The sequence below is a fragment of the Pundamilia nyererei genome, unplaced genomic scaffold (assembly GCF_000239375.1).
Source record: "Pundamilia nyererei isolate P.nyererei 1_Seehausen unplaced genomic scaffold, PunNye1.0 scaffold00109, whole genome shotgun sequence".
NCBI lineage: Eukaryota > Metazoa > Chordata > Actinopteri > Cichliformes > Cichlidae > Pundamilia > Pundamilia nyererei.
The window spans coordinates 1,581,045-1,606,608 of record NW_005187510.1 but is presented as its reverse complement, the minus strand read 5'-3'; the positions used below and the strand labels follow the sequence as shown (position 1 = coordinate 1,606,608).

General features: G+C 41.3%; 1 protein-coding gene across 2 annotated transcripts in view; it reads right to left on the bottom strand.

The window, feature by feature from the left end:
• Nucleotides 1–19,313: 19,313 nt before the first annotated feature.
• ube3d (ubiquitin protein ligase E3D) overlaps nucleotides 19,314–25,564 on the bottom strand; it is a 21,726-nt gene continuing 15,475 nt past the window's right edge. For both annotated transcript variants that reach the window (XM_013912944.1, XM_013912943.1), the window contains one exon: nucleotides 19,314–19,752. In XM_013912944.1, the coding sequence (XP_013768398.1) occupies nucleotides 19,732–19,752 (21 nt within the window). In that variant the 3' untranslated portion in view covers nucleotides 19,314–19,731. The remainder of the gene's footprint in view (nucleotides 19,753–25,564) is intronic.

Here is a 25,564-nt window from a genome sequence, read left to right as displayed (position 1 = left end):
ATTTGAAGCTACAAATCATATTTGTAATTGTAAAGTAAGGTTCTATAAATTTAGAGTAGGATCTGAATCTCTCTCAACATAACCATTTATCATTTCCTTAACAGGAAGAAGACGGCCTTTAGAGCTGGCAATAGGGAGGAGGTGAGAACAGTTCAAAGTGAACTGAATACATCAATCAAGGAGGCTAAGGGCAATTACAGGAGGAAGCCGGAATACAAACTACAGTGGAACAATGCAAGGGAGGGCTGGAGGGGCATGAAGACCATCACTAGTTTCAGGACAACCAGCAGCAGTGGAGGTGAAGCCTACGATCACCAACTACCTTCTGTTCCTTCTCTCCTCTTCACAGTCCTTGTGTCTGGAACTCAGGAGTGATGTCACTCCCAGGTTAGTGCATTCGGGGGGGAAAGTGAGGAGCTAGGTACAGCCATTCATGTCACTTACAAAGCCAAGAAAATGTTGATTTTTGTGCTTAGAAATAGCACTGTAGAGCATTCATGAATAGAGCCTGGTCAGTAATCTGTGTATGGTTTATTCAGTTAGTCACAAATACACAAAAAAATTCCCACAGCGAACTGAGAATTTCAGATTTAAGCCTACTGTTTCAAGCCTATTTCACACCTGCTCCCCAGGTTCCCAGATACATCGCACTCTCGACACTCTAGATCAGGACACCACCACTCTCTCCGCTCCAGCCACCTTCACTGTTGACTAAATTAGGAGACAGCTGTTAAGAAATCACTCAGGCAAGTCTGCGGGGCGTGACAACATGAGCCTTGGAGTTCTGGTTCTGTGCCCAACAACTTTGAGAACCAGGCTGATGAAAAAGCCTGAATATGCAAAAGAATCCCCATGATATCATATCCCAGTGGCCCTAAGGAATACAGAGCTGTGGCACTCACATCACGCATCACGATGTGGAGAGACTCAACCTCTTTCTTATGGTTAGCCCACCGATAGATTCCACCCAGTTCAGGTTCAGACCTGTGGGCGTGTCTACACCCAACTGGATAAGCCAGTGTGCGCTGTGAGAGTCGTGTTTTTTGACTTCTTCAACACCATCAGAGTGTCTCTAGTAGGTGAAAAACTCACAGTGATGCAGGTGGCTGCCTCTCTAGTGTGCACCTACAGCAACGTGTTTCAAACAGTGTGGTCAAAAACACAGGAGCCCTGCAGGAGATCATCATCTCTCCCTATCTCTTCACCCTGTGCACCACGCAATTCAGCTACTGCAGAAAGACCTGCCACCTTCAGAAGTTTTCTGCTGACTCTGCAGTAGTGGGAGGAAGAGTACAGGGCTGTGGTGGACAACTTTGCTGTGTGGTGCGAGCAGAACCATCTGCAGTTTAACGTGGCAAAGACTAAGGAACTGCTTATAGACACGAGAGCAACCCGAACACCAGTGGCCAAGTGAGAACAGCCCATGATCATGATGTTTCATGAGTTAGTTACTATTGCTGTTGTTACATGTTACTGTCAGTATTGGACAGCTTCTATAGCTAATGCTGAATAGCCACAGAAGCACATTCAGCAAAAGACTAATTCCAACATGATGCACCACAGAACGCCATCAAACTGTCCAACTCTTCCTTATGACTTATGAAATATATTGTTTATACAGTACATCTTCTTTTTTAACTTTTTATTAAAAATAAATTAATATTATTATGCAATAAAATTAAAGTATTCTTATTCAGATAACCAGTTCATTTTGGCATTGGTCTCTGCAAGAGTGCAAGAGTATCTCATTAAACCTTAAAATGTACATATAGCATATATAGCATTTTACGAGTGCTGTGTATATATGTAATTATATAATGATGGTGTTTTAATAAGCAACTTGAAAGGCAAGAACTGCAGACTGTGAGCTCATTTACCTTCACAGACTCAGGTAAACTCCATCTTTAATTAGTGAGAGAGAGAGAGACCAGATAGGTGTGGCTGTGTTTGTGTTTGTGTGTGTGTGTGTGTGTGCGAGCGCGTGCATGAGGGGTACAAAGTCAAACAGACAGCTGTTGAGGAAAAATGAAACGCTTCTTCCTTGTTGTTCCCATTAAGGGAGTTTTCAAACAGTTTCCTTTTATCAGCAGTGATCCTGAACAAGGCTGGCAGGGTTACGGCGAGGCCAAGGCTGCAGGCAATAATGCTGTGCTACACTGACGTTACAAAGAGGAGCGTAAAATGTTAATGACAACAGATCGACTGGGCATGCACACACTCTGTAATCACATCATCCTCCCTATTGGCCAGTTAGTCAGCATCCTTAAGTAGGAGCTGCGCTTTCACCATGAACGCTGGTGAAGATGTACACGCAGCGCCCTATAAGCTCCACAACTGTGTGACATAAGCCCAGTCCTCGAGTCCTGCCGCTCTCCTCCGCAGCGACTCTGAACTATGATGATGGGGCTGTTCGAGTGATAAAGGAGCTATTGGATAACAAGCACAGACGGGAAGATCAGAGGGAAAGGGCTGCTGTAATAACATCCCCTGCTTGAGACGCTGACATCCCTGAGAGGCATCATTTAGTGGTGTGAAAACAACAGAGATGCATGGCTCACAGACAAACGCTGCACATTAAGCTTAAGTTCAAACTGCTCTTTTGAAATGTTCCCAGGAATTAAAGTCCAGAAGAGCTGATTTTGGGTCAACTTACTTTCCTCTATCAGAACAACATTAATGCTAATTATACAGACGAGCAGAGGAAACTAAGGGGTGATTGTTACCTTTAAAATATACCATAAAGCATAACAACAGAATAAGAAAAGTATCATTAATTTAAAAAAACTGTAGGGTGCTTTATTGTGTTTAAACTTTTCCTTTTCTTTTTCAGGTGGAATATATTCCAGGGCCTCTCGAAAGTTGTATAGAAACTCTTTAACAGTGTAATATAAACAAAAGTAAAGCATTTTTTCTTGTTGTTATGGCGGGCTGAGGGTAGAACATACAGGGCAGGCATCAAGCCTACATTGTTCTTTGTATTCCCTTGTGCTGCAGCCAAACTTCCACCCAGAAGCAGCGCAGATAGGTCACAGTGCAGATCGCCCATCATAGATGTGGCATCATGTTCCTCACTCTTCTCATGCTAAGAACCGATGGCTCAAATCACCTTATGTGATGAATTAAATAAACAACCAGAATAATATAATATGATCCCAGCAACTAAAGAAACTATGTGATATTGTTTCAATTGTGCTACATGTGAGAGGCAAACTGTCTCATTTTCTTCTGTTTTCCCAACATAACCACGCTGAATATGCACTTGTTCTCTGACTGCTGCCAAAACACTGCTCATTCTGTTTCTGACTGCTCCCTGAACAGATGCTGGAGCTGTTGCTTCTGCTTTCTTACAGCGTTTTTTTACACTAAGTCTCCTTTATACACACAGTATAAAGGGCAGCTCCTTATAGTTAATTTAAAGGTTGTTAAATCTATGTCGAGTCTATGACATAACATACTCAAGTACGTCCTTGAAAGATTGGAAGTGTGGAGTTTGGTATTATTATTGCCTAAAGTTTATGTTGAAAACCTGTAAGAATCAAAATCAGACATTTGGTGCTAGGTTTGACTCATTTCTTGTTGCTAATTGCAGTAAAATCGTTCCCAGCATTTATACTTGTGCGTTATGTGCCTGTGTTGTTCTGCAGTTTCACCATCAACATCAAAGCTAGCAGCAGGCTTTCTCTGTTCAGCTTCATCCATTCTCTCCAGTCAATTTAGTAAAAAGTAATGACAGAAGAAGAAGCAGCAGGCAATAGGTAGGGGAAAAAATGATGCTACTGAACTGGAGCTGGCACTGATGCCACATGTAGTTGTATTTCTAGAGACATACGCGTACGTATATTATGGCGTACGTTACAGCACAGGGTTTCAGAAAGGTTGGAACAGCTTGAAGACTGAATGGGCAAGTGCCGTAGGTATTTCTCTCATTTTTCAGGTTGGCTTTTTGTTTTGTTTGGTTGGCCACAATGGATTTTGAGTTAGATGAGTTTGCCAGAAATCCTACATTACAGCAGCTAAATAAGTGTAGAAAAGTAGATTTGATGCTAATTGCAAATTCTGAAGCTTAGATTATGATGTGGCTCAGGCTACAGTGTTGGATGGTTATGAGTTGGTGCCTGAAGCATGTGGACAGAAATTCCAAAATTGTGAAAAAAAAGATCAACCTGGGCTGCTTTTTCATAAATGTTGTCAAGCTAGCAAAGTCAAGGATTTTGCAAAGCTGAAAGAACTAGTGCTTTTCGAAGCTTTTAAGAAATGCATGTGGTAGTCTATTTAAATGAACAAAAAGTTGAGTGTTTTGCAAACACTGATGTCCTAGCTGATGAGTTTGCCCTGACTCACAAGGGTGCTTTTTCATCTCCGACGTGGCATGACACTATGGTTTCACCTGGTGTGGATATAGCACGATCACCTCAGGTTTCCCAGTGGAACCTCATAGTGGCTGGAGGTGTTTCTATTGTCAGGAACTTGGTAATTTCTTTGCTTTTTGCCTGGTGCTAAGAAAGAACGAAATGTTGAAGGATAAAACTTTTGCTGTAGGGTCAATCTACTGTTGATTAACATAAACCAGTGTCTGCCAGAGTGCCAGCAGTAGAGATAGATAAGGTGTTCAAGCCTTTTATGTCTAAAGGCTTTCTTTCACTGACTGGGAGTGAGGGGGACCAAGTTCCAGTCACAATTTTAAGGGATCCCAGTGCAAAGCATTCTGTGGCGCGATGTGGTGTAGTGCCTTTTTCTGACCAGTCATACTGTGGCTCAGATTTGTTGGTGTGGGGAGTAAGAATGAATATGTTTGGCATGCCGCTTCATTCATTTACCCTATTTCCCCCCTTTCGGGTGCGAGTGGGGGTGCAAGATCAGCTGCCAGTTGCTGGTATTGATCTTATTCTTGGAAATGATTTGCCTCGGGGAAAGGTGTTTCCTGCCACACCCAAAGTCACTGAAAATCCTGCTGCAGATGTTTTCGTTCATACCCCCTCTGGGCTCAGTGTCTCTTCAGTTTTACCGGCATGCGTGGTTACTCGTGCCCAGGCCGTCACCTTGGTGATGTGGTGGACATTTCCGATAGGTTCTTGAAGTTTAAAACTGCTGTTAAGCTTTCTCCTGGGATAAAAAAATAAATGTAGATCATTTAATGTGCTACCAAATGACTTGTGTTTAGCAACAGACAGAGAGCAGTTCATTAAAACTCAGCAGTCTGATGCTACTTTGTCTGGGTCCCTGTCTGCTGCCAGGCAACAAGCGCATGTAACCCAACCTGTGTTGTACTATTTGACCACAGTGTTTTGCTACGTAAGTGGTGGTCTCCGGTGTCTGGAAGAGAGTGTGATGTGGTCACTAAGGCTGCGATGCCAAAAGATTACCAACTACAAGTTTTAGGCCTTGCCCATGATGATCCTCTATCTGGCTAGTTAGGAAATAAGGAAACTTATGACAGAGTTTGTCGCCTGCTTCCAAACAAGCTGTGCATTTAGCCCTGTACTTTGTGTTTAGCTGTGTGTTACTGAGTGTGATTATGGCCAGAACTAGATGGTTGTTTTTGTATATATTGTAAATAGTGTAACTAGACCGTTGTTGATTGATCTGGTAGCTGTAGGGGTGGGAAGCCTTTTTCTTTCAAAACTTTGTTTCTCCTGTTTAGGTTAGGAACACAGGTAAGAGGCCTGTGTTTCATTTCTAGAGCGTTTTATTGGTTGTTTTGTTCATGCCCACTTGCTATAACCTCACGATAAAAATGCTTGGAAACTCAGGTGCCACTTTTAGGACGTTTACTGACCACTTTTAGAAACAACCACAGCTAGTCGCAACACATACAGGAATGTTTTTCACATAACATCTGAAGGTTCCGGGGTGCAACGCCCCCAAAACATACATTAACAACAACACGGTCTACAACACCCACCCTGACATTTCCTACCTTCAAAGAAAAATAAAATATTCGGTTGTAAAACTGCAAACTCTGTGGCATCATTGGTCCTTCCTTGGGAGCAAGGAGCAGGGGAGTTAGCTTTTTGTGTTCTTGGACTGTTTGTACGACACTATAGGCCATATCATTAAATGAATAATTTATTTTAAATGCTCCAAAAGGCACAAAGAGCACAAACAGAAATCCGGTTCAAGTGGCTGTTTGAGGAGCTACAGCTTTTGGTCCCTTTCACATTGGCTTACTTTTTCATCCTGAGGTATTACAGCTTGGTTCATTATGCTTGAAATTAAATACCAGTTCTTTTTGGATGATATCAGCGGTACTGCAAAAAAGCTGATAAAATCATCTGGGTTATTTCTTTACAAAGGTCAGTTAGAGTTGCATAGGACTGTTTCCACTGGCAGAACAGCATATCTTATAACTACAGGTCCTTTAAGACATACACTCTTCTCCATTAATCATAGAGCACCGCGGTTACTTTTCAATATTGCAAAATCTCATCCCTTTTAAAACTGAGCTAGGCGTGTGTTTGTCAAGATTAGGTAAAAACATATTGCTTGTTTGTGACCTAATGCTGGAAAGAGGAAAACTTTAACAACTAGCTGTTTATGAATTTAATTGGCCTTTTCTACTCAGTGTGGGTGACAAATGACATTCCTCCTACTTTCTTACAATGGTTCGATTTGTCAGTGTGCTAAAATGATCATTTTATAAAAATGTGCAGAGGCCACTGTATGGTACTGCCAAGGGTGAAAGTCAAACGTGCTGTATAGTAATTATAAAGCCATCACTGTTGAAAAAGTCCCTGCTAACTGCTCTTGATAATAATGTGCACTGCAATTAAAGTAGATATAAAAACCTCTCCCTCGCCCTCTTTCCTCCACAAAAATTACATTAAATGCTGCGTGTCATGGCCGTGATTCATTCACCGCATACAGCACAGTACAACGCATGTAGCCTTCAGCAAATTGAAGTGAATCATTTCTTACTTTGTTACAGGAGCTATTACAGTCGACACAATGCACTGCAAGATCCCCAGCCAGAGGCACAGCACGGACAGGCTCTCTTATAGATGAGAAGCAGTGGAGACAAGCAGGTCCAACATTCAAATGTGCTTTTTTTTCTTTGAGAGAACAATGCAAAGATATGCTCTGTGTCCAAAATGTAACAGGAATTGTTTTTCTCAGGATTGTGGAATTACGAGGTTTTCTTTCGAGTGAAGCAACCGGCATTTGAACCATTACTAAAAACTTTAGAAGGGGCTAGTTAAGTCAAATCCCACATATCCTCTATGATTTCAAGGTCTTTCGCTTGAACTTCTGTCACCCTCCATTGCTGAAAATAGACAAAGAAAGGTAAGCACACTTAAAGAAATATTATACTCACGTTTTCTCTCTGGAAGGTACGAAAGTGTTGCAAAAGAAAAGGAAAGCGGCACTTTGACAGAGAGGAAATGAAATGACTTTCTCAACTTGTCAAACTGTCCTCCCCTCCAACTCAGTGGATACGAGGGTCGTTGTTCAGTCTCAGCGATAACCCCCCCAACTGAATAAAGACTTCTGTCTGATGCAGCAGGCCGCCTAGGGACACCTGCATGTGGAAGGTAGTATAATTTGGGAGAGGTACCAGGAAATGGGAATCTCGAACCTCAAAACATCAATGCCTCAAGAGGCTCATAATGTGCACAATCCTGGAACCATTCAGAAAACCGGACTCATCAAACTGAATGCCATCTAAAGATAGATTGTCGGAAATATATTGGAACAGACAAAAAGCCTCGCTTTGGCAAGAAGCAATGGGTAACACACAAACTGGCATGAAGGCACACACAGAAACGGTGGAGACCATCCTGGTTGGCCAGTGGGAATGTGTCTCTGCCTATTATTTGCTTTGGTTCCAGGTTTCCACTTTTCTTGGGTTCATCATGTGAAGGATGTGTTGCTGCAGGGTTTCAGAGGTCAGGTCTGCTACACAAACAGAAGGCCTCTTTATCCTGAGGCTAGAATCAGCTAAAACTCCTGGAGAAAAAGAGGGGGAGGACAGCAGAGAAATGTGCTGAGCAATATTGCAATTTCGTATGTGCCCTATTCTTTTCTTCTCTCCTTGGCTACAGATTTTCTGGTGTCCTAGAACTGCTGAAAAGATGAATGCTTCAATTTTGTCTATAGTTTTGTTTTGTTTGTTTTTTAAAAAAAGATGTTTTAGTCAAGACTGAAATATCGAGGTTTATGGTTTTGGTTTTCATTGAAACATCTCCAGAACTATTGGGTGGAATTCCAATGAATTAAGTCGTTTCCCTAAGGCCTAATTATAATATCGTTGATGTTCCTGACTTTTCAGCTAGAAGAGTCAAAGTACATGTAAATTTTTTTGTTTTGTTTTTGGAATGAGGTCTGGGTTTAGATGAATTTGAAGGTTTTACATACCAGAGGTTAATAATTTATTTTGGAAATTGCATTTTTGTTTATAAAAGTTGCATTAATTGTGGAGACTATCTGGCAAAATAGAACTACAAGGGTAATAAACATTTGTTTGCCAGGACTTATTTTCTGCAGTAATAAGGTATTAGCAATGCTAACTTTCAGATTGGCCCACAAAAAAGAGCCATTGCTGCAGCAGTGTATTTGTGTTTCTTGCCAAATGTTAGCAGGTTAGCATTAACCAATACCATAATCAATGTGGAGTGTGAGTAGCATTCATCTCAAGGAAGCAGACTTACCTATTTGGTCAAAATATGGTCATTTTTTCCTCGCTTATGGACAAGGAAAAAGTTGAGATAGTTGGTAGCTTACTATAAGGACAGTTCACTTGAACACAGTTATGTGAGGCAAACCTTTGCAAAGCTTTCTGTTTTGATCCCAACATCCCAGAAAAATTCACTACTTATTTGTTGTCTATCATGAATAAAAAGACAAGATCAAATTTGTGGGCAGATTGGAACGTTTTAAGTCTGACAGATTGTTCTGTCATTATTGTCCCTCCCTCTGTTTCTTTCTGTTCTGCACCTCCTTCGTTCAGGTCCTCCCACCAGTTCACGTAGCTATCATTCTCATGCTCATCTTTACTAAATACAAGAATGAGTTCATTTAAGACCAGAAGTCTATTATCAGCCAAATGTGGTCTGGAACTAAACTCCATCGACATCCAGGAGCAACCTCTAAAAATAGTCATGTTTCGTTTTCATTTGTGTGAACCCTTGATTTTATGCCCTGTTTCTACCTGGTAAACAAACTCGTTCCTTTTGAATTGGGATTTTAGAGCACACTGTGCATCTACCCCTGGAGTGCAGATTAGCAGCAACAGGAAACTTAACTGCTTATTTTACCATAATACATCTGAACATAACCACTGATAAGCATTTTGCCCCCGACAGTGAGGCAAAAGCTCCTCTGTCTCCAAACTGAGAAGCAACAGACGATTTATCTTCCCTCGGGCTGGAGGAGATATCAAGCTGCAGCGGCAGCAGAAGCAGTATCCTAACACCCCACTTCCAGCAGGGCTTCCATCTCCTCTGCCAGCTGTCAGCTCAAAATGTCTTCTGCCTGTCACACCACAGCTTTCAGCTCAATCCGTATCTGTCTGCCCACCTACCACCTCACTTTCTTTCCAAAGTTAGAAATGAGGTTTTGCATTATGGCTGAATATCAATGTGTATCCTGGAACCCCAACAACTGAAATATTGCTGATGCATTTGACAAGCGTCATTCTCACCACTGTATTCTCACTCTGGACCCACTGCTCATGACAGTAAGCACTTTTCCGTTTGTCATTGCGCTGTCACAAGCATTATAACTTCTAAAAGTGCTTTCTGTTTGTCTGTTTTGAGATGGGGGTTTTTTTATGCTTGCTGAAGCAGCTGCATCCTTCTTCCCCGGGAGCATGTTGACTTTGTGGCCTTAGCCTGCTTTAAGGCTTGGTGTAGGCTTGCTCCAAGGTTAGCACTGAAGCTTGTTGAGACCGATGGACAAACTAATGAGCCCCTGAAGAGTCATGGATATGACCCAAGGTTTGATTAGATCACAGAGATGGGGAAGTTGCAGAGGGAGATGTATGGATGCAAAGGTTGGGTGGTTTATATGTATGGGGTCAGGAAAGCCAGAGGGAAAGACAGTTTGACTTTGAAATTAGGATCACAGAAACGACTAAGAAACGACAGTTATGCCAGTGGCTCTTTGTGGTCATTACTTAAGTGCAGCAGTGTTTGGAACACTAACATAAGATTACTGACATGCTCACAGTGACGGTAATTTTTTTGAGAACTATGAATTAGCATGCTAAGATACTAACACAAATGTATGAGCTAAGACTTAAAGTCTTGCAGGTATTTAGTTAGAAACCAAAAATACTGGAAAAATGTCACAGAAGTTAAACAGCTATAGTTGTCGAGACATTTTACTCAAATAAGTAAATTCAGCCTCATTGTAGCATATGAGGAAGATTAAACACCACACTAACATGTGCTATGGCATTCAGAAGTACTAATCCTGAAGACTACTTATATAAGAAAGCTACCTAACACAGTTCAGGCTGTGTTGAAGAAAATAAAGATAGTCATAATGTATACTGTATATCCATGTGTGTTTGTGCATGTTTCGATAAACTGCTGCACATATTTCCCATTTTCCTAGTACATTATAAAGAAATAAAGTGTTGTTATTGTGGTCGTCAAACACATTATCCTGCTAAAAGAGGCCACGGCCACCAGAGAATATCGTTTCTATGTAAGGGTCTAAACTAACATCCACATGGTTGGGAGAATTCAAGGTTTTCCAGCAGAACATTGCCAAAATATCACACTGCCTCAGCCAGCTTGCCTTCTTCCAATAATGCATTCTGATGCTGGGTGTTCCCCAGGTAAGCAACACATGCACCCAGCCATCCATGTAAGAAAATGTGATTCATTAGAGCAGGACACCTTCTTCCATTGGTCCTCCGTTCAGTTCCGATGCTCACTAGCTCACCGTTGGTGCTTTCAGCGGTAAACAGGGGTCACCATATTCACCCTGACTGCTCTGCAGCTATGCAGAGGAAAGCACTGTATATTCTGTTCTGTCAAAACCAGGATTAACTTTTTCTTTTCGGCATTTTGAACTGCAGTCGGCTGTCTGTTAAATGAGACCACATGGGCCTTTGGGACCACATGCATCAATGAGCCTTGGCCAGCCATGACCATGTTATTGTTGTTACTGTTCCTTCCTTGGACCGCTTTTGGTAGATTTTGACCACTGCAGACTGGGAACACCCCACAAGAGCTGCAGTTCTGAACTCCTCACACTTGCCCATTTTTTCTGTTTCTAATTCTTTAGCTTTAAGGACTAAATATTCACTTGCTCCATAACATAGCCCACCACCTTCTTAAAGGTGCCACGATGAAGAGATAGTCAGTGTTATTCACCTCGAGTGTCCATGGTCATAATTTTATGCTTGATCGGTGGATATGAGTCTAAGTTCGCAGTTAAATGGTACTGCCTTCTGCAGTAGAGGATGGATGATCCAGTGGGTGATGTAGGGTCAAATTCTGTATTAGTGCAATATTTTCAAATCCAATAACAATCTGTCACCATCCCATTGGAATCCTATGAAAACTACAGATGGACATCACTTGACTGTTTCAAGATGTTTTTCTCTTTACTTGGTCACCTTCACAGTGACTCAGACAAAAAAGAGAGAGAGAGGAGAAGCAAAGCTTGTGTGATTCCTCTTTGGCAGAACAACTCCAAGATTCTCAGGATAGATGACCCATTAGGACTGGGTGACTAAAACGGGAACTCAATCTAATGCCTCATTGCCCCTCAGAGATGAGACAAGCTTTATGGCTTGAACTCTCCCAAAGGGATCTCTTTCTTTTTACACTGGTCATACTCTAATCTCACACATCGCTGTCTCGCTTAATCCGAAAATAATATCAACACCCATTAGCAGAGGCACAGACCTGGAAAATCCAATTTGAAATTCATACTGTGGTGTTTGCAGACCTGATGATTCCACACGTGTGATGTCACGTGTCAATTTACTGGACATTTATTCCGGACGGGTGAAGCAGTTCTGGACGAAGAAATGTATTAATTTCTACTTCTCAGTCCCAGTCTAAGAACATCAATGACTTTGATGAGCCTCTAACTTTTATTTAGTCCCACTGTCAGGTCAACATTTTCACTTATCTAGTAACAGGTCAATATCCAGATAGATTACCTCAAAACGGAAGACAAACACATAATTCTGAGACTGTGAATCTTCATCTTAATTAGTGATCCCAGACTTCTTCTCTAGCACCAGCCTGAGGTTGATATTTGTTATTTTCAGTGAAGTGTCTGGACAGCTATAGCCAATGAGCCCTTCTAGATAAATTCACCACTACATTTTTATATATCGTAATCATCAGGCTAATTTGTTTTCTTGCTCACTACTAATGAATATTTGCAAAACTAATTCTATTTCTAATTAGCAAATATGTGTCATGGTCCGGGTGTGTGCCAGTGTGTCTCCCTCCGAGCCGGCATCTCCACCCCTGGGAGGGGCCTCAGTGTTCTGCTGATTGCTCACACCTGTGGGTAATTTAGCCGGGGACTCATAAGGCCAGCGCACTCAACCGCTCTTCGCCAGATTCTCAGCTAACTCTAGTTAGTGCAGGCCACCACTGTGATTTCGCACTTGCTTTGTGAATTACCTTGTCTCATTGTGTGTTTGTCTCATTGTGTGTTTCTCTCATAGCCACACCAAGCTGCCAAACACTAATCTCTGCCGAAGAGCTCCAACCCGGACACTGGACCACCTGACAGTCCCACAGGCTGTTCACCCGAACCACCTCCCTGCCTCCACGCCAGGAATTTCAGACCACACACCCGGACCACTCACCCCTCCACGTCACCACCGGCCACCCGCGTGACTCTGACCCTTTCCCTGGACCTAGTCTCACTCTCCCTCCAGCCCAATCCCCGGAACTGCTGTTTCCACTGACCAAGACCAGATTGCTTACTTAGCCCAGGCTGCTTAAGACCCCTTTGATTCAGTTGTGGCACTTTGCACTTGTTAACCTCACTTTCCAGTTTATGAACACTTACTGAGTAAATAAACATCGTCTCTAAAACTACTTACATGCTGTTCGGCGTCCTGCATTTGAGTCCTTTCACCTTGGAGGCAGCCTCGGCCGTGACAATACGAGCATTTCCAGTGGTTGAAAAAAAGACTTTGCTAGGATGATTGTTTTTGATTCCCTGCTGTGCAAAACACAGCCTAACCAAACCACTAGAACGCCTGGAGATGTTTATGAAGCATTTTACTATGATTTTATTTAATTTATTTTGGTCACATCGCTTCTCGGTGAGTCTGGCGCCCTTGAAATAATCAAAGCATCAGAGTGTGGACATATTGAGAGAAGTTCATAAATGTATTATAAAAGATTTGCACATAAAAACATCATGTGCTTATGCTATGCACCATCACTCACAAGGCACACTACCACAGCTAGCTCCCTGTTACTAACTTTACTAACTCAATTACCACAGAGTGATTACTTACTGAAATAATCAGGTTTAGTTTTATGGACAGGACACATAAGCAGCTACTTTGCTTTCTCTGGACATTTTTGTAAGGTGATTAGTTTGGCCAGGAGCACCAATGGAGCATTTTAATAAACCAAATTTGATTGGTTGGCACTTGAAAAGTTCATTTTTACACCCCACAATACGATATTAACTTATCAAAATACTACATGATTGCAACTTTTAACATTATGTGAGTACTGCAATGAAATATTCCAATTTATCACAGTTTTTAAACTGCAATTTAAGTCCTCAAATGTTACATTTTGAGGACATAAATTGGGACGAATGATGTATCAGAATAATACAAAGTGACCGGTGTCAGTCAGTAACCTTCCTGTTCTGTATGAATATAACCAGAATACAGTCAGCTGGCAGCTAATTGACTTGAGCCCCTGGGAGATGTCCTTACTGATAAAGACTCATTTAGACTGATGGCAACATATTGGCAATCTGTCTGCAAAGCAATTATTTGTAAACTGATTGCAGTCGGTCCAAGTCAGACTGTGACTGTTTGCAGGACAGTTCCTATCAGGCGATCTCTGTGTTGCCTTAATATCAGAAGTACAGCTTGAGGTGCAACAACCTCAAGCTCTGGGCAACCATATACTGTAGTTACTCATGTGACTGAGCTGTTAGCTTGCTCTGATTTAAGAGTTTGCTTTGTCAAGCTAAGCATGTCCAGTGTTGGCTAACGTTATCTCAGGATAGTGGCACATGAGGTGAGCCCTCTTGTTCATAGTATTCCCAGAGTTTTCAGTTTATTTCATAAAATACTGATATTTGGTGTCCCTGCACCCATACAATACTGCTACGCAAAAATATTTAGATACACTGCTGTATCATTACCCCCCACCCCTAATGCTGATTTTGATATTGTTTATATTAAAACCTGGTGACAGGTGGTTATAGTGCAATGTTCTGCTGGGGAATGGTGGATCCTGGGAATCAAGTGGATCTTACTCACAGAAAAACTCGTACAGAGCAAGGCTGATCTCTGAAAATGTTTTAGTAACGTTCCAGTAAAACTGGTCAGTAAATTATCCTAAGATGCCACATGACTCCAACCCATCCAAGAAAACAAAAAGCGGTGGGGTCATGTGGGCTGCCCCGGGCTCTGTGGGGCTTGGCGATGCTGCTACTATCGGCCCCAGTCCGGATGGGCCTGGGCCCCCTGCTCTTGGTGGATTCCAGGAAATGGGGGTGCTCACGGAAGGGGTGCTTATCCACATGGGAAAATAAATCTGTTGGGCATTTTCTTGGCCTTCAATAATAACAATAATTCTGATTGCTACTGTGCCCAATGGGACAGGCAAAAAAAAGAAGAAGAATATTATGGGCATGGTAATATCAGTTGGGCTGTAATAATGACAGTGATATCTCTGCAAAGAGCCAGAACTATCCCACAGGAAAATTTTGCACCTGGAACAATGCACAACAATGTCAGTTTATTACAATCCTTGCCAGCTGCAGCTGAGTCTCGTCTTCTTTTCTTCCTTAAATCTACTGCACACGTAAAAGAAGAGCAACCATTAAAAAAAAAAGCCCTCCAACATGGACATGTAATTAATTAGTCAGAATATGTAGTAGACCTTTGTTCAGGCTGATATTATTCATGGGATAACTGCCTGAAAAGGCTAATGAGCCACACAGTGTCAACAGACGGTGGTGTACTGGCCAAAAAAAACTTTTAATTTGACAGTTCTATTGTCTATCATCAAGAGGGGGGAAGACGGAGAATTCCTCAAGGCTTCTGGGTGACTGTGTCTGTTGGCATGTTCAAAACAGCGGCAGTAGCCAGTAATGTGGAGTAGCTCCGTCTGCTCAGCGGGCTTGAAACAAATGGGTTATTTAGAGCCTACTTCATTTGCACTTGTGGAGAAAGGGCAGAAAGGAAATGAGAACCCCTTGACGGTTCAGTGTTGGATGTATTTAATTAGCCAATTCACTCTCTGCTTTGCTGCCTCGGTGGGCACAATGTTTCTTTGTATTTTTAAAAGTAATTGTCACTTGCCGCATCAGCATTAAGCAGATCCAGGCATGCAGTGAGGAGAAGGAAGGAGAAAAAGTCCCCTTGTCCTCACTAGGAGCCTGTAAAAATAGACGTGCAGGCAGATATTATGCTGCACTGTTGGTCGGAGATAACCTATGCACACTGGGTGCCGTGTTCATGAGCCGTGAAGTCGAGGTGTGTGCATCACATGCTTCAGTGGTAATCTGTAATAGATCATTTTGCTTTACTCATCTGGCTGGCCTCTGGAGGCAGTTTTGCTCATAAGCAGGAAGGAAAAGTATTTCTCTCCTGATTTATGGGGCAAGTTCAAGCATTCAAATGTGACACTGATGACATGCTCTCCATACAACATTTGAAAATATGAATTAAAAGTGTCAAATTAAAAAATCACCTTTTTTTCACAGGCAAAAAAAAAAAGAGTCGAGGGATGAACAGTGACTGGTAGTGATGACAGGTAGAATAACTGTTGGTGACACAGAGTGAATACATGAGTTAAACTAGCGTCAACTTTGAGGTGAGCAGTTGAAGTGACAGCTAAGTGAAAGATATGGCTTTCTGACATTACATAAGGGAGAATATACAGCTATATGTTTTTGGACAAGGACAGTTTTTCTAGGTTTCTTATTCACAACACCACAGTGAATTTTAAATCAGACAATCAAGACTTGGTTGGAGTGCAGTGTTTCAGTTTTAATTCATGGGGTCTAACAAAAGTTTTGCATTAAATGTTCAGGAGTTATAGATATATTTTATTTACAGTTAACCATTTTTAGAAGCTCAAATTTAATTGGACAGTTAACTGCTAAACAGTTTCATGGACAGGTGAGGCAGGTTCCCTTGTTATTCAGTAACAAATTAAGCAGACAAAAGAGCTTAAGTCGATTCCACATATTGGACTTGTATTTCGTAGCTGTTCATTGGAGGTATCAAGAGGAGGCCCAACCTGACGTTGATGTAAATGACGGAGGACATCAAAACAAAACAAAACAAAACAAAACAAAACAAAACAAAACATAAAATCTAAATAGAAAAGTAAGATGAAAGTGCCAAAAACTGCAGTTCCTTCACTGGCCACTTGACGCTGCATCAAAAAGAGAGTAAGTCCCCATAGACTGCCATGTTAAAATTCTGAACTTTACAGGATTAATAAACATGTTTTACAACCTAATAAAAAAATATGGTTCCAGCGTCTATGGACAGTTTTCCCTTTCATAACAACTGTATAGCTAGTTGCCAGTCGCAGGAACCCAAAACATGGTAGGTGTGTTTTATCATGATTCATATAATACTGATGACGGATTTTTAGGCTAACAGTTAGGCTAACACACTTACCTCTCATCTTTTCTTTCCTCACAAAACCAATCGATCCTCCACTTCTTTAAAGTGTCTCCCAGCGCAATTCTTAGTACATTTTGGTTCCTGCAACTGGTCCGTCGGGTTATTGTCTCCCCAGAAACACTTCCGTTGTGCTTTTGGAAATCTGTTTTTTCCTATTTCCGTTGTCATTTTTCCTGTTTTGTGTGCTTTTGCAGTGTTTTTCTTATTGCTGGTGTTTTCTTAAGTTGCAGTCCGTTTGGCCTCTCAGGGCCACCATACTTTGCCCTTGTCTCTCCTCATTTCTTGCAAGCTTGTGTCTTTGCTAAATAAAAATGAATGCAGCCAGTGAGGACTCCTTCTCACTGTCAGACCCTTCTATGCTGTTTGCCTTCAGCGTGTAAAACCTGGGCTATGGGAACTACTCCTCGCTTTGGCAAGTGAAGTGAATAACACTGATTATCTCTTCATCATCATGGCACCTGTTAGTCAGTGAGATATTTTAGGGCGCAAGTGAATATAAAAGAAATGGGCAAGTTTGATAAGGGCCAGATTGTGATGGCTAGACGACTGGGCCAGAGTGTCTGTTTCTGGTCTGCAGTGGTCAGTATCTATCAAAAGTGGTTAAAAGAAGGAACAGTGGTGAACCAGCAACAGGCTCATCCAACAGCCAAGTTGATACACACATAGAGAGAAGGCTAGCCTTTGTAGTCTCATCCAACAGACAAGCTACTGTAGCTCAGATTTCAGAAAAAGTTCATCCTGGCTCTGATAGAAAAGTGTCAGAATACACAGTGCATCACAGTTTTTTTTGTCTATGGGGGGCTTCATAGCTGCAGACCAGTCATGGTGTCCATGTTCACTCCTGTACACCTCCAAGAGCACCAACAATGAGCATGTGAGCATCAGAACTGGACAACAGAGAAATCCCATTTTATGTACATCACATAGATGGCCTGGTGCATGGGCTCCACCATACCCAGGGAACATGTGACACCAGGATGCACTGTGGGAAGAAAGCAAGTTGGTGCAGGCAGTGTGTGTGTGAACCTTTAGGGGTTTAGTTGAGTCCATGCCTCAGTGGGTCAGGGCTGGGCAACAAAAGGGTGACCAACAGTGTTGGTCAAGTTACTTGAAAAAAGTAATCAGTAACTAATTACTGATTACTTCCCCAAAAAAGTAATCCCATTACTTTACTGATTGCTTATTTTCAAAAGTAATTCATTACTTAGTTACTTAGTTACTTATTAAAAACACGATTTACAATCTGAAGAGGTGATAAGTGATAGATCTTTCAGCCCAATTCTACTTTTTCTACATAATCCATCATACAAAATGTAATCAAATGGAAAAAATCTTTTTTTTAACTTGTTTTATCAGTTTTAATCTTTTAACTTTATGCATCAAGCAAAAATGTAATTATATGCAACATTCTGACTTGAATAAATTAGTTTAACATTTAAACCTATTTTCTACACATTCCAGCACATAAAATAAAATATTTTTTGTGTTTACACTCACTCTTTCAAATAGATGCAAGTAAAACACAGCAGAACATAAATAAAGTCAAAGACTCAGCGGTCCTGTTGCTCTATTTTCACCTATTAAGCAGCACTGCGGTAGGCGGAGGTTTACCCTGGTGCAGGTGTGCCGCGGTCAGTTGAAGAATCCGCGACTTTCTCTGTGAGTTTCCCATTACATGGTAGCGCACTCGGTACTTGCTTGGAAGTTTAGGGGTTTTTTTCACTGTAAAAAGAAGTTTTCTTCCCACGCACAACGGACACTAATGTAACACGTTACTGCCCATCTCTGGTGACCAATACAATATTAGGCAGGTGTTAGTAAATCCCAAGTTAAATGTCATTCATGGAATCCCTGATTGTTACTTATCCTTACTTGACACGCCGACAACCTTTTAATTATGTTCAGCATCTTAATTTTAAAATGCTAGCATGTTAAGAGGAATGAGGTTTATGGGAGTGTTATTAGTTTTGGAGGCGTTTGATCATAAACCAAAATGATGGACATAACTAACACATGTCTAGGCTACATGGTAATCCTTGTGATAGTAAAACATTTTTTGTCAAAGCTATAAACATCACACCATCTGTGGGACCACCAAAGATTTCTCTGTTGGAAATCCTGACCGTCTGCATGAATTTCCATCCATCTGGAAGTAGAGCAATTATTTCAAATGAAAAGGACCACTTTCAAAGTATGAACATCCTTTTTGACAATAATTCCTCATATCACGCACATTATATAAATACTATCAATAACTGGTACACACTCCCAAACAAACCCACAACAAGACAAAAATAAAAAATAAAATAAAAAAAAAATCACCTAGCTCCATGAGCTGTACCGGTAATTACTCTCAAGTGGAAGACTTGCTGCTGTGCCCTGGGGCTGAAGTGTTCCCATAATAAGCCTTCATCAAGAGCCAACTGAAGAACAATGTCCCACATATCAACCAGCAGTCATCTCAGGGAGGTAAGACAAAAAAAAAGAGAGGTGATTCTTTTAGGCAAATGTTTATTCAGGTTCTTTGCTAAGAATTGTCAAAAAAAAAACAAACCCAACACATATACACAGGCTTTTGTACCATTGTGATACATTTCAAGATCATTGGAACTACAAATGTAGTGTGCCATCATCCTGTTTCAACATGAATCTAAGTGCAGGTGATGCACACTAAAATATTCTGACAGAAGCAACCGCAATCCACAACTTGATGTGCTTAACAAGCTACAGCCTGCTTGGTGCACTTCTCCCCCTCCTGCAGTAAATTCCATTCCCATTCTCTCAGTGCACTGGGGGGATGTTAACTTAAAGAAACGGCACATGTAATCCTGGCTGTTCCCAGTAGTTCTTGAAATATGTAACCAAGAGTGATGAGTGGGAGTCCTGACCACCTAGCCTTCTGACCTGCGATCTCACAGCCTTAAGTACGCCACCTAGAAATGACAAGCACAAGTTTAGTAAAGAGTGAAAATCTATGCAGAAACTCACAACATGGAAAAATAAATGGAACTTCAGCATTTGGTCAAATTCCAGTTTGCAATGGGCAATTGTACATTTTTCTTTTTCTGTTGTTGGCCAAACCACAGATGTACTCAATCTCTACAGTCCACTGATCAGCTCAGGAGCACATTATCTGCAATTACTGTCTTCAAACAGCAAAAAACAAACAAACACAGGTGGTAGAGATTTAATCAACTTCAAAAACACACATTCAGATAAACAAAGCCCAGAAAACAAATCACCTCGCCCCATCCTCCCTCTCTCCCTCCATCTGCTATTCCTGGGTGTGTGCCTGCTGCAGACAATGGTTGTGCTCCACTGAGGGCTCTATATTGGGATGATAGATGAGGGCATTTGCCTCACTCAAGGCCCTGTCTTCTCCGTCCCTGTGCCAATGTCTGCTCACTGCTCAAGCGCATCAGTGGTAATTCATACAAATGATAAGAAATGGCAACGAGAGGTGAGCTGCTGCTGCTGCTGCTAAGTCCAAGAAAAAGGAGACGAAGCAGAGACAGACTTGTGATTGGAAGGGCGCCATCCCTCAGTGTGAGAAGCTGATTAAAACAACACTGGTTTTCAGAACGTTTAAAGAAAAAGCTGCAGGTTTCTTCCCTTCTGCAACATTAAATTAAATGCTTAAATGTTTCCCTTGCTTGGACAAAACACGTACATTAACTTTTATTAATCTGTGAGATTCCTCATTTACTATTTGAGAAAATAACACATCTTTCAGAAAGACTCCACACATAATAGGAACCCTGAAATATGCAACCCACATGAAGAAAACAAACCTACCACATGCGTCAAATTCAGTCTGAGGGACTCAGTGATTGCTCACATATAGATAACAAAGGTAAGCTGCCAGCATTACCAATTTTCTGGCCCACAGCTTGTTGTTATTCATCTTTGGCATCAACTATGAAGTGGGTTGAAAACCCCTTAAGTGGGTTGAAAACCTGGTAACCAAGTTGAGGTAAATTGACTTTTTCTCCCCCCTTTTAAAGTCACTTGTCTATATTGTTCTAATTTAATTAGAACCTTTCATTAGAAATTAAAGTTTTATTATTAGAATTATTGGAATTTGAAAAACAAAAAGCTTCTCAGATCAATGAAAGTCTTTTGGGATGCTGACAGCAGATCTGCCTCATTAATATACTTAAGGGTGTTTTTGATCTATCAGAATTCAGATTTTATACATCATCGCACAGCAAATCCTTCAGAGTAATACACCTAGCTGTGGTGAGAGACCACCTTTTCTAGTTTTAGTTTTCCATCTCTACACGACAGCTCTTTAGTTCAGTGGCTTTTACAGTTAAAGTGTGGGTATTAAAGGTAGTGAGACAATGACAGGAGCCTGGTTTAAGGAAGTCACTCGCGTAAACACGCTCTTTGATTCTTGGTGCCAGAGCTCTACTATCATAACACTCCAAACTTGGCCAGCAGCACTGAGGACATGTCTTTGCCTGTGAAGAACTGAAAGAGGTCTGGAAGAGTAGAAGGTGATGAAAGAAATACAGCGAGTTCCCAGCAGTTAAAACTGATAAATAAATAACTTTGACAAAATGAGCAAATCTGCTGATCTCTGTAATAATGCACTGTTACTGCCGACCTCTGGTGTGCCTCCATGACATGATGTGTTTTTCTTTATCGTTTCAGATTATAGCTGCTATCAAGTTATTACTAGCCCGAATACAGGATACTCTTAACCTGTCATAGAAAATGCCATTCATGAGTTACTAGAGAACTAAGGGATTTCATTAAAAAAAAAAAAAAAGAAAAAATGGGGGGGCATGTGAGGAAGTATAAGACAAAGCACTTCTTTAGAGTCTCATCTATTAGGTCTCCAATAAAGTTTGGAGGTAACCAACATATAATCAACTTTATTCATATCTTCATGTTTAGAACAGAATCCAGTGATGTAAACATTTAACTGAGAACAGGGTCACACCCCCCGTGTGTTAATTAATTCCCTGTTCAATGAATCACTACGCGTGCAACTTGGATGAAGTCATTTCTTTCAAAGTGCAGCTGTGGTCCTGATGTGACGGCATGTGGACTGCAGAAACACTGCACGATCGATGGATCTTCCCGCTTCTCCATTGTTCAACACTGGATCACTTTTCTGTCTGAGCTACATGCCATCTCAGTGTGTGTGAGAGGGAGATTAATGAAGCAGAGGGGGAGGAGGGAGGCGTTGCCTGTTTGCAGGCTCAAGAGTGACACTCCGAGCTCGATCTACTTTACACCCCATTACGCTGGCAGGCCCAGGGACGCAAGGCGGGGAACCCAGCAGTCCACACATTCCACATGTAGCATAATAATGGGCACAGCTACAGACTTTGATCTGGTCACACTGACTGAAATTAAACAAAGAAACTCAGATCTAGAAACACAACTGATTCAACACAGTTAGCTGCAAACAATGCCGAAGTGCTGTGGTAGTGATAAGAGGCTGTTGTGGTTGCTACTCATTCAGTATGAGAGAGAGAGATAGAGAGAGATAGAGAGAGAGAGATAGTTAGATATATAAAATTCAGTAATCTATCTAACTATATGTTAAATGTAGGCCTGACTTGTTTTAATCCGATTGAACATTGTCTTTTCAGTCTGTAAAGAACGTTTCTTTTTTCATGGCACAGATTTTGGCATCATCACAGAAAAAAACAAAACAAAGGTGTAATTAATGACAATGGCAGCTCATTCCATTTGGTGAGCCGTTCCCGGGCCCTGTAAAAAGCTTTTTAACAGCGAACATTTTCACTTGTCATATCACAAGAAGTGCTGTCACTAATCACATTAACAATGGCTCAGTTCTATTCAAGTGTCCCAGTCAGCCTTGACAGGGTGACAGTGAGCCAACATGCACAATATCAGAACTTTGAAAGTGAGCTCAGTAAATGGAAGCCAGTGTAGGTAAAAGTTAGTAATCTGCTGAGAAGTTAAATGTAGGCACGACACATGAAAGAATGACTACTAACTTTAATGAAGTTTCAATTAAGCGTCGTGATAAGTCATTCCAAAGATCCAGCATGTGTACTCCCACAGTATATTCAGTAGTTACCTGTACTATGACTTGCTGAAAAGGTCTTTTATTAGCTCCTAAGCTCAGCATGAGTGAATACATTGAGTTTTAAGAGCCATTATTATTTCCTATAGTCACACAAATGTAAGTACATGCTATGAGTCAGTAACTTGTAAAACCAACGTTTAGCACTATTAACTTGCAGTGATGGTTTTCTGTATGACTTTATCAGTCTTGATTTTATCAATCATTGGGGAGTAATTTTGGTCCATTCTTCTTTACAACATTACTTTAGTCCATCACAGCATTTCAGTCAGGTTAAGGTCTGGACTTTGACTTGGTGACTGCGACCCCTTCATTCTTTTCTTTTTCAGAGGTTCTGTTGTAGATTTGCTGCTGCATGACCTAATTACAGCCAAGTTTTAGCTGTCAGGACAGATGACCTAACGTGGAATACTTTGGTATAGAGTTCATGGTTAACTAAGTGAGTGCTTCACTGAGTGCAGATCACGTGGCTGCACAACAAGCTCAAAAGACATCACCACTCCACCACTGTGCTTAACAGCTTAACAGGAGGTTCTTGTGCTGCTATGCTGGTGTTCAGTTTAAGGTAATTATACTCCATGTCATCTGTCCATTAGACACTGTTCCAGAAGTCTTGCAACTTTCTAAATCTAACCCATGCTACCATATTCTTTTTATAGACAAGGGACTTACTCCTTGAAACTCTTGCAAACATGCCGTACTTGTTCAGTCGTTTTCTAATTGTTCTGTTGTGAACTTTAATATTTACCATGCTCACTGTGGCCTGTAGAGTCTGAGATGTAAATCTTTGGGTTTGTTGCAATTTCTCTGAGTATTGTACAACTTGGGGGTGAATTTGCTGGGAAGTCCACTCCTTTGGAAATACTGGCATTCTGTTAACACACTTAACACAATGCACCCATCTTCGTAGGACATGCATGCTTCAGACCAGTAAACTGCCAAAACTTCTGCCTTTATAGGCTTGCTTATCCTCTTACTTTCTATATAAAGAGTAGACGGAGCAAAAGTAGACTTCGTTTTTCACAGAGCTACCTAAAGGCTTGTGAAATATCCATTTTTCAAATGACTACAAACTTTCATTTACATAAGTAACAGCAGGAAGTCAGACACAGGGACGGGACAAGAGAGAATCTGGTCATTTTTCAAAATAAAAGACCCAGTACAAACTACATCTATGCTTCAAGATGTTCCTGTTACGATTAAAGCCATGCCATGAACGGAACACAGCTGCACTGGAAACAACATTACAGACACTACATATTATATGGTTTTGTAATATATTACCTGAAAAGTAGCCATTACATATACTGACCAAGATCATGAACACAACACAAAGTTCACTTTATTTAATTTACTTTAAATATAGTCAAAATCTACTTTTGTCTGTCATAGCAGGTAGGTCCACATATGCCATATCTGGCTGGTATTGAACCAGTGACCCTCCATTTGCCAAGTGTATGTTACTATAACTATAACAGTAAGCCTTTTACTCACTCAACAGTCTAAGCAGCAGAAATAATTCTTCAGATCATTGGTGGATGCCACACTACATGCTTTGATCCTCTGTTGTGTTTTCAAACAGTGAGTCTCACATACTCTTCTCAGACAGTCTCCGGTAATTCTAGATAACCCTATGATCACATTACCTTCCCGTACTCTGCCGCCTGCAGCACAAGAGGCTCCTACTATCAGGAAATGTTTGAGTGTGTCAATTTATCACACTCTCTTTACTGTTACAACCGCTTCCACCACCAGACAGATACTGTGTCTCTTGTCTGGGTCGCTCTCTCTGCAACCTTCTCCATTTCAACAGGGCCCAATTTCCCTCCGCTCCACCCACCGCTGTCATGTTGTTACCAGAGAAAGCAAAAATACTGCTCATTATTGTACCACAATATGTGTGTGTGTGTGTGTGTGTGTGTGCGCGCGCGCACCTGGGGGGGTGAGAGACAGAGCTGACCTTTTATTAGTGTCTCACCCTTAAGGATTGTGGCGAGACGGCAATTCCATAGTGAGGAATGTTTAAGCTTTAAAGACCACTACCCTCATAAGAAGGAAGAAGGAAAAGTGGCTTCATCTAAGTTTAACATTATGTTAGTGTTGATGTAAACTGGTGGACTTCAGTTTTTATGCGTGAGGAATGAAAGCAGACGAGTCAAATTCAGATCTTAGTCAAAATAATATAGCAGAGTCTTAAGATTTCCCTCCCAGCGCATTTCATTAGGGAGCCTGGGACAAACAGCAGCCATCAAAGAGAACAAAAGAGTGGGCTTCCTTATGCCTTAAGGGGATATCCTTATTATGGCATATGCCATAAGAGACTAGCACAAAATTGAAGAGCAGAGCTTGTGGAATCACTATAAAGTTTGGTAGCTAGTGAGGAGAAGTGGACAGGTAGCAGTTTAAACTAATCTTCATTTGAGGAAAGCAACTAGAGAACATATTAGTAGTAGCAAAGGAGGCTGGTAACTGATATAACAGAGTGTGGGGTACCTACAAACCCAGCGCCTGGGTTCCAGTAGTGCCCATGTATCAGCCACAAAGGGATAAGTGCTGAGCGGATTGTTTTATATGTGGATGATGGGAATTTAATGTGGTTTACATGGACAGGGCCAGAGAGCGATCTGGTCCTTTGCCATGGCATTTCCATTTCCTGAGCTAGGGGAAGAAAAAAAAAA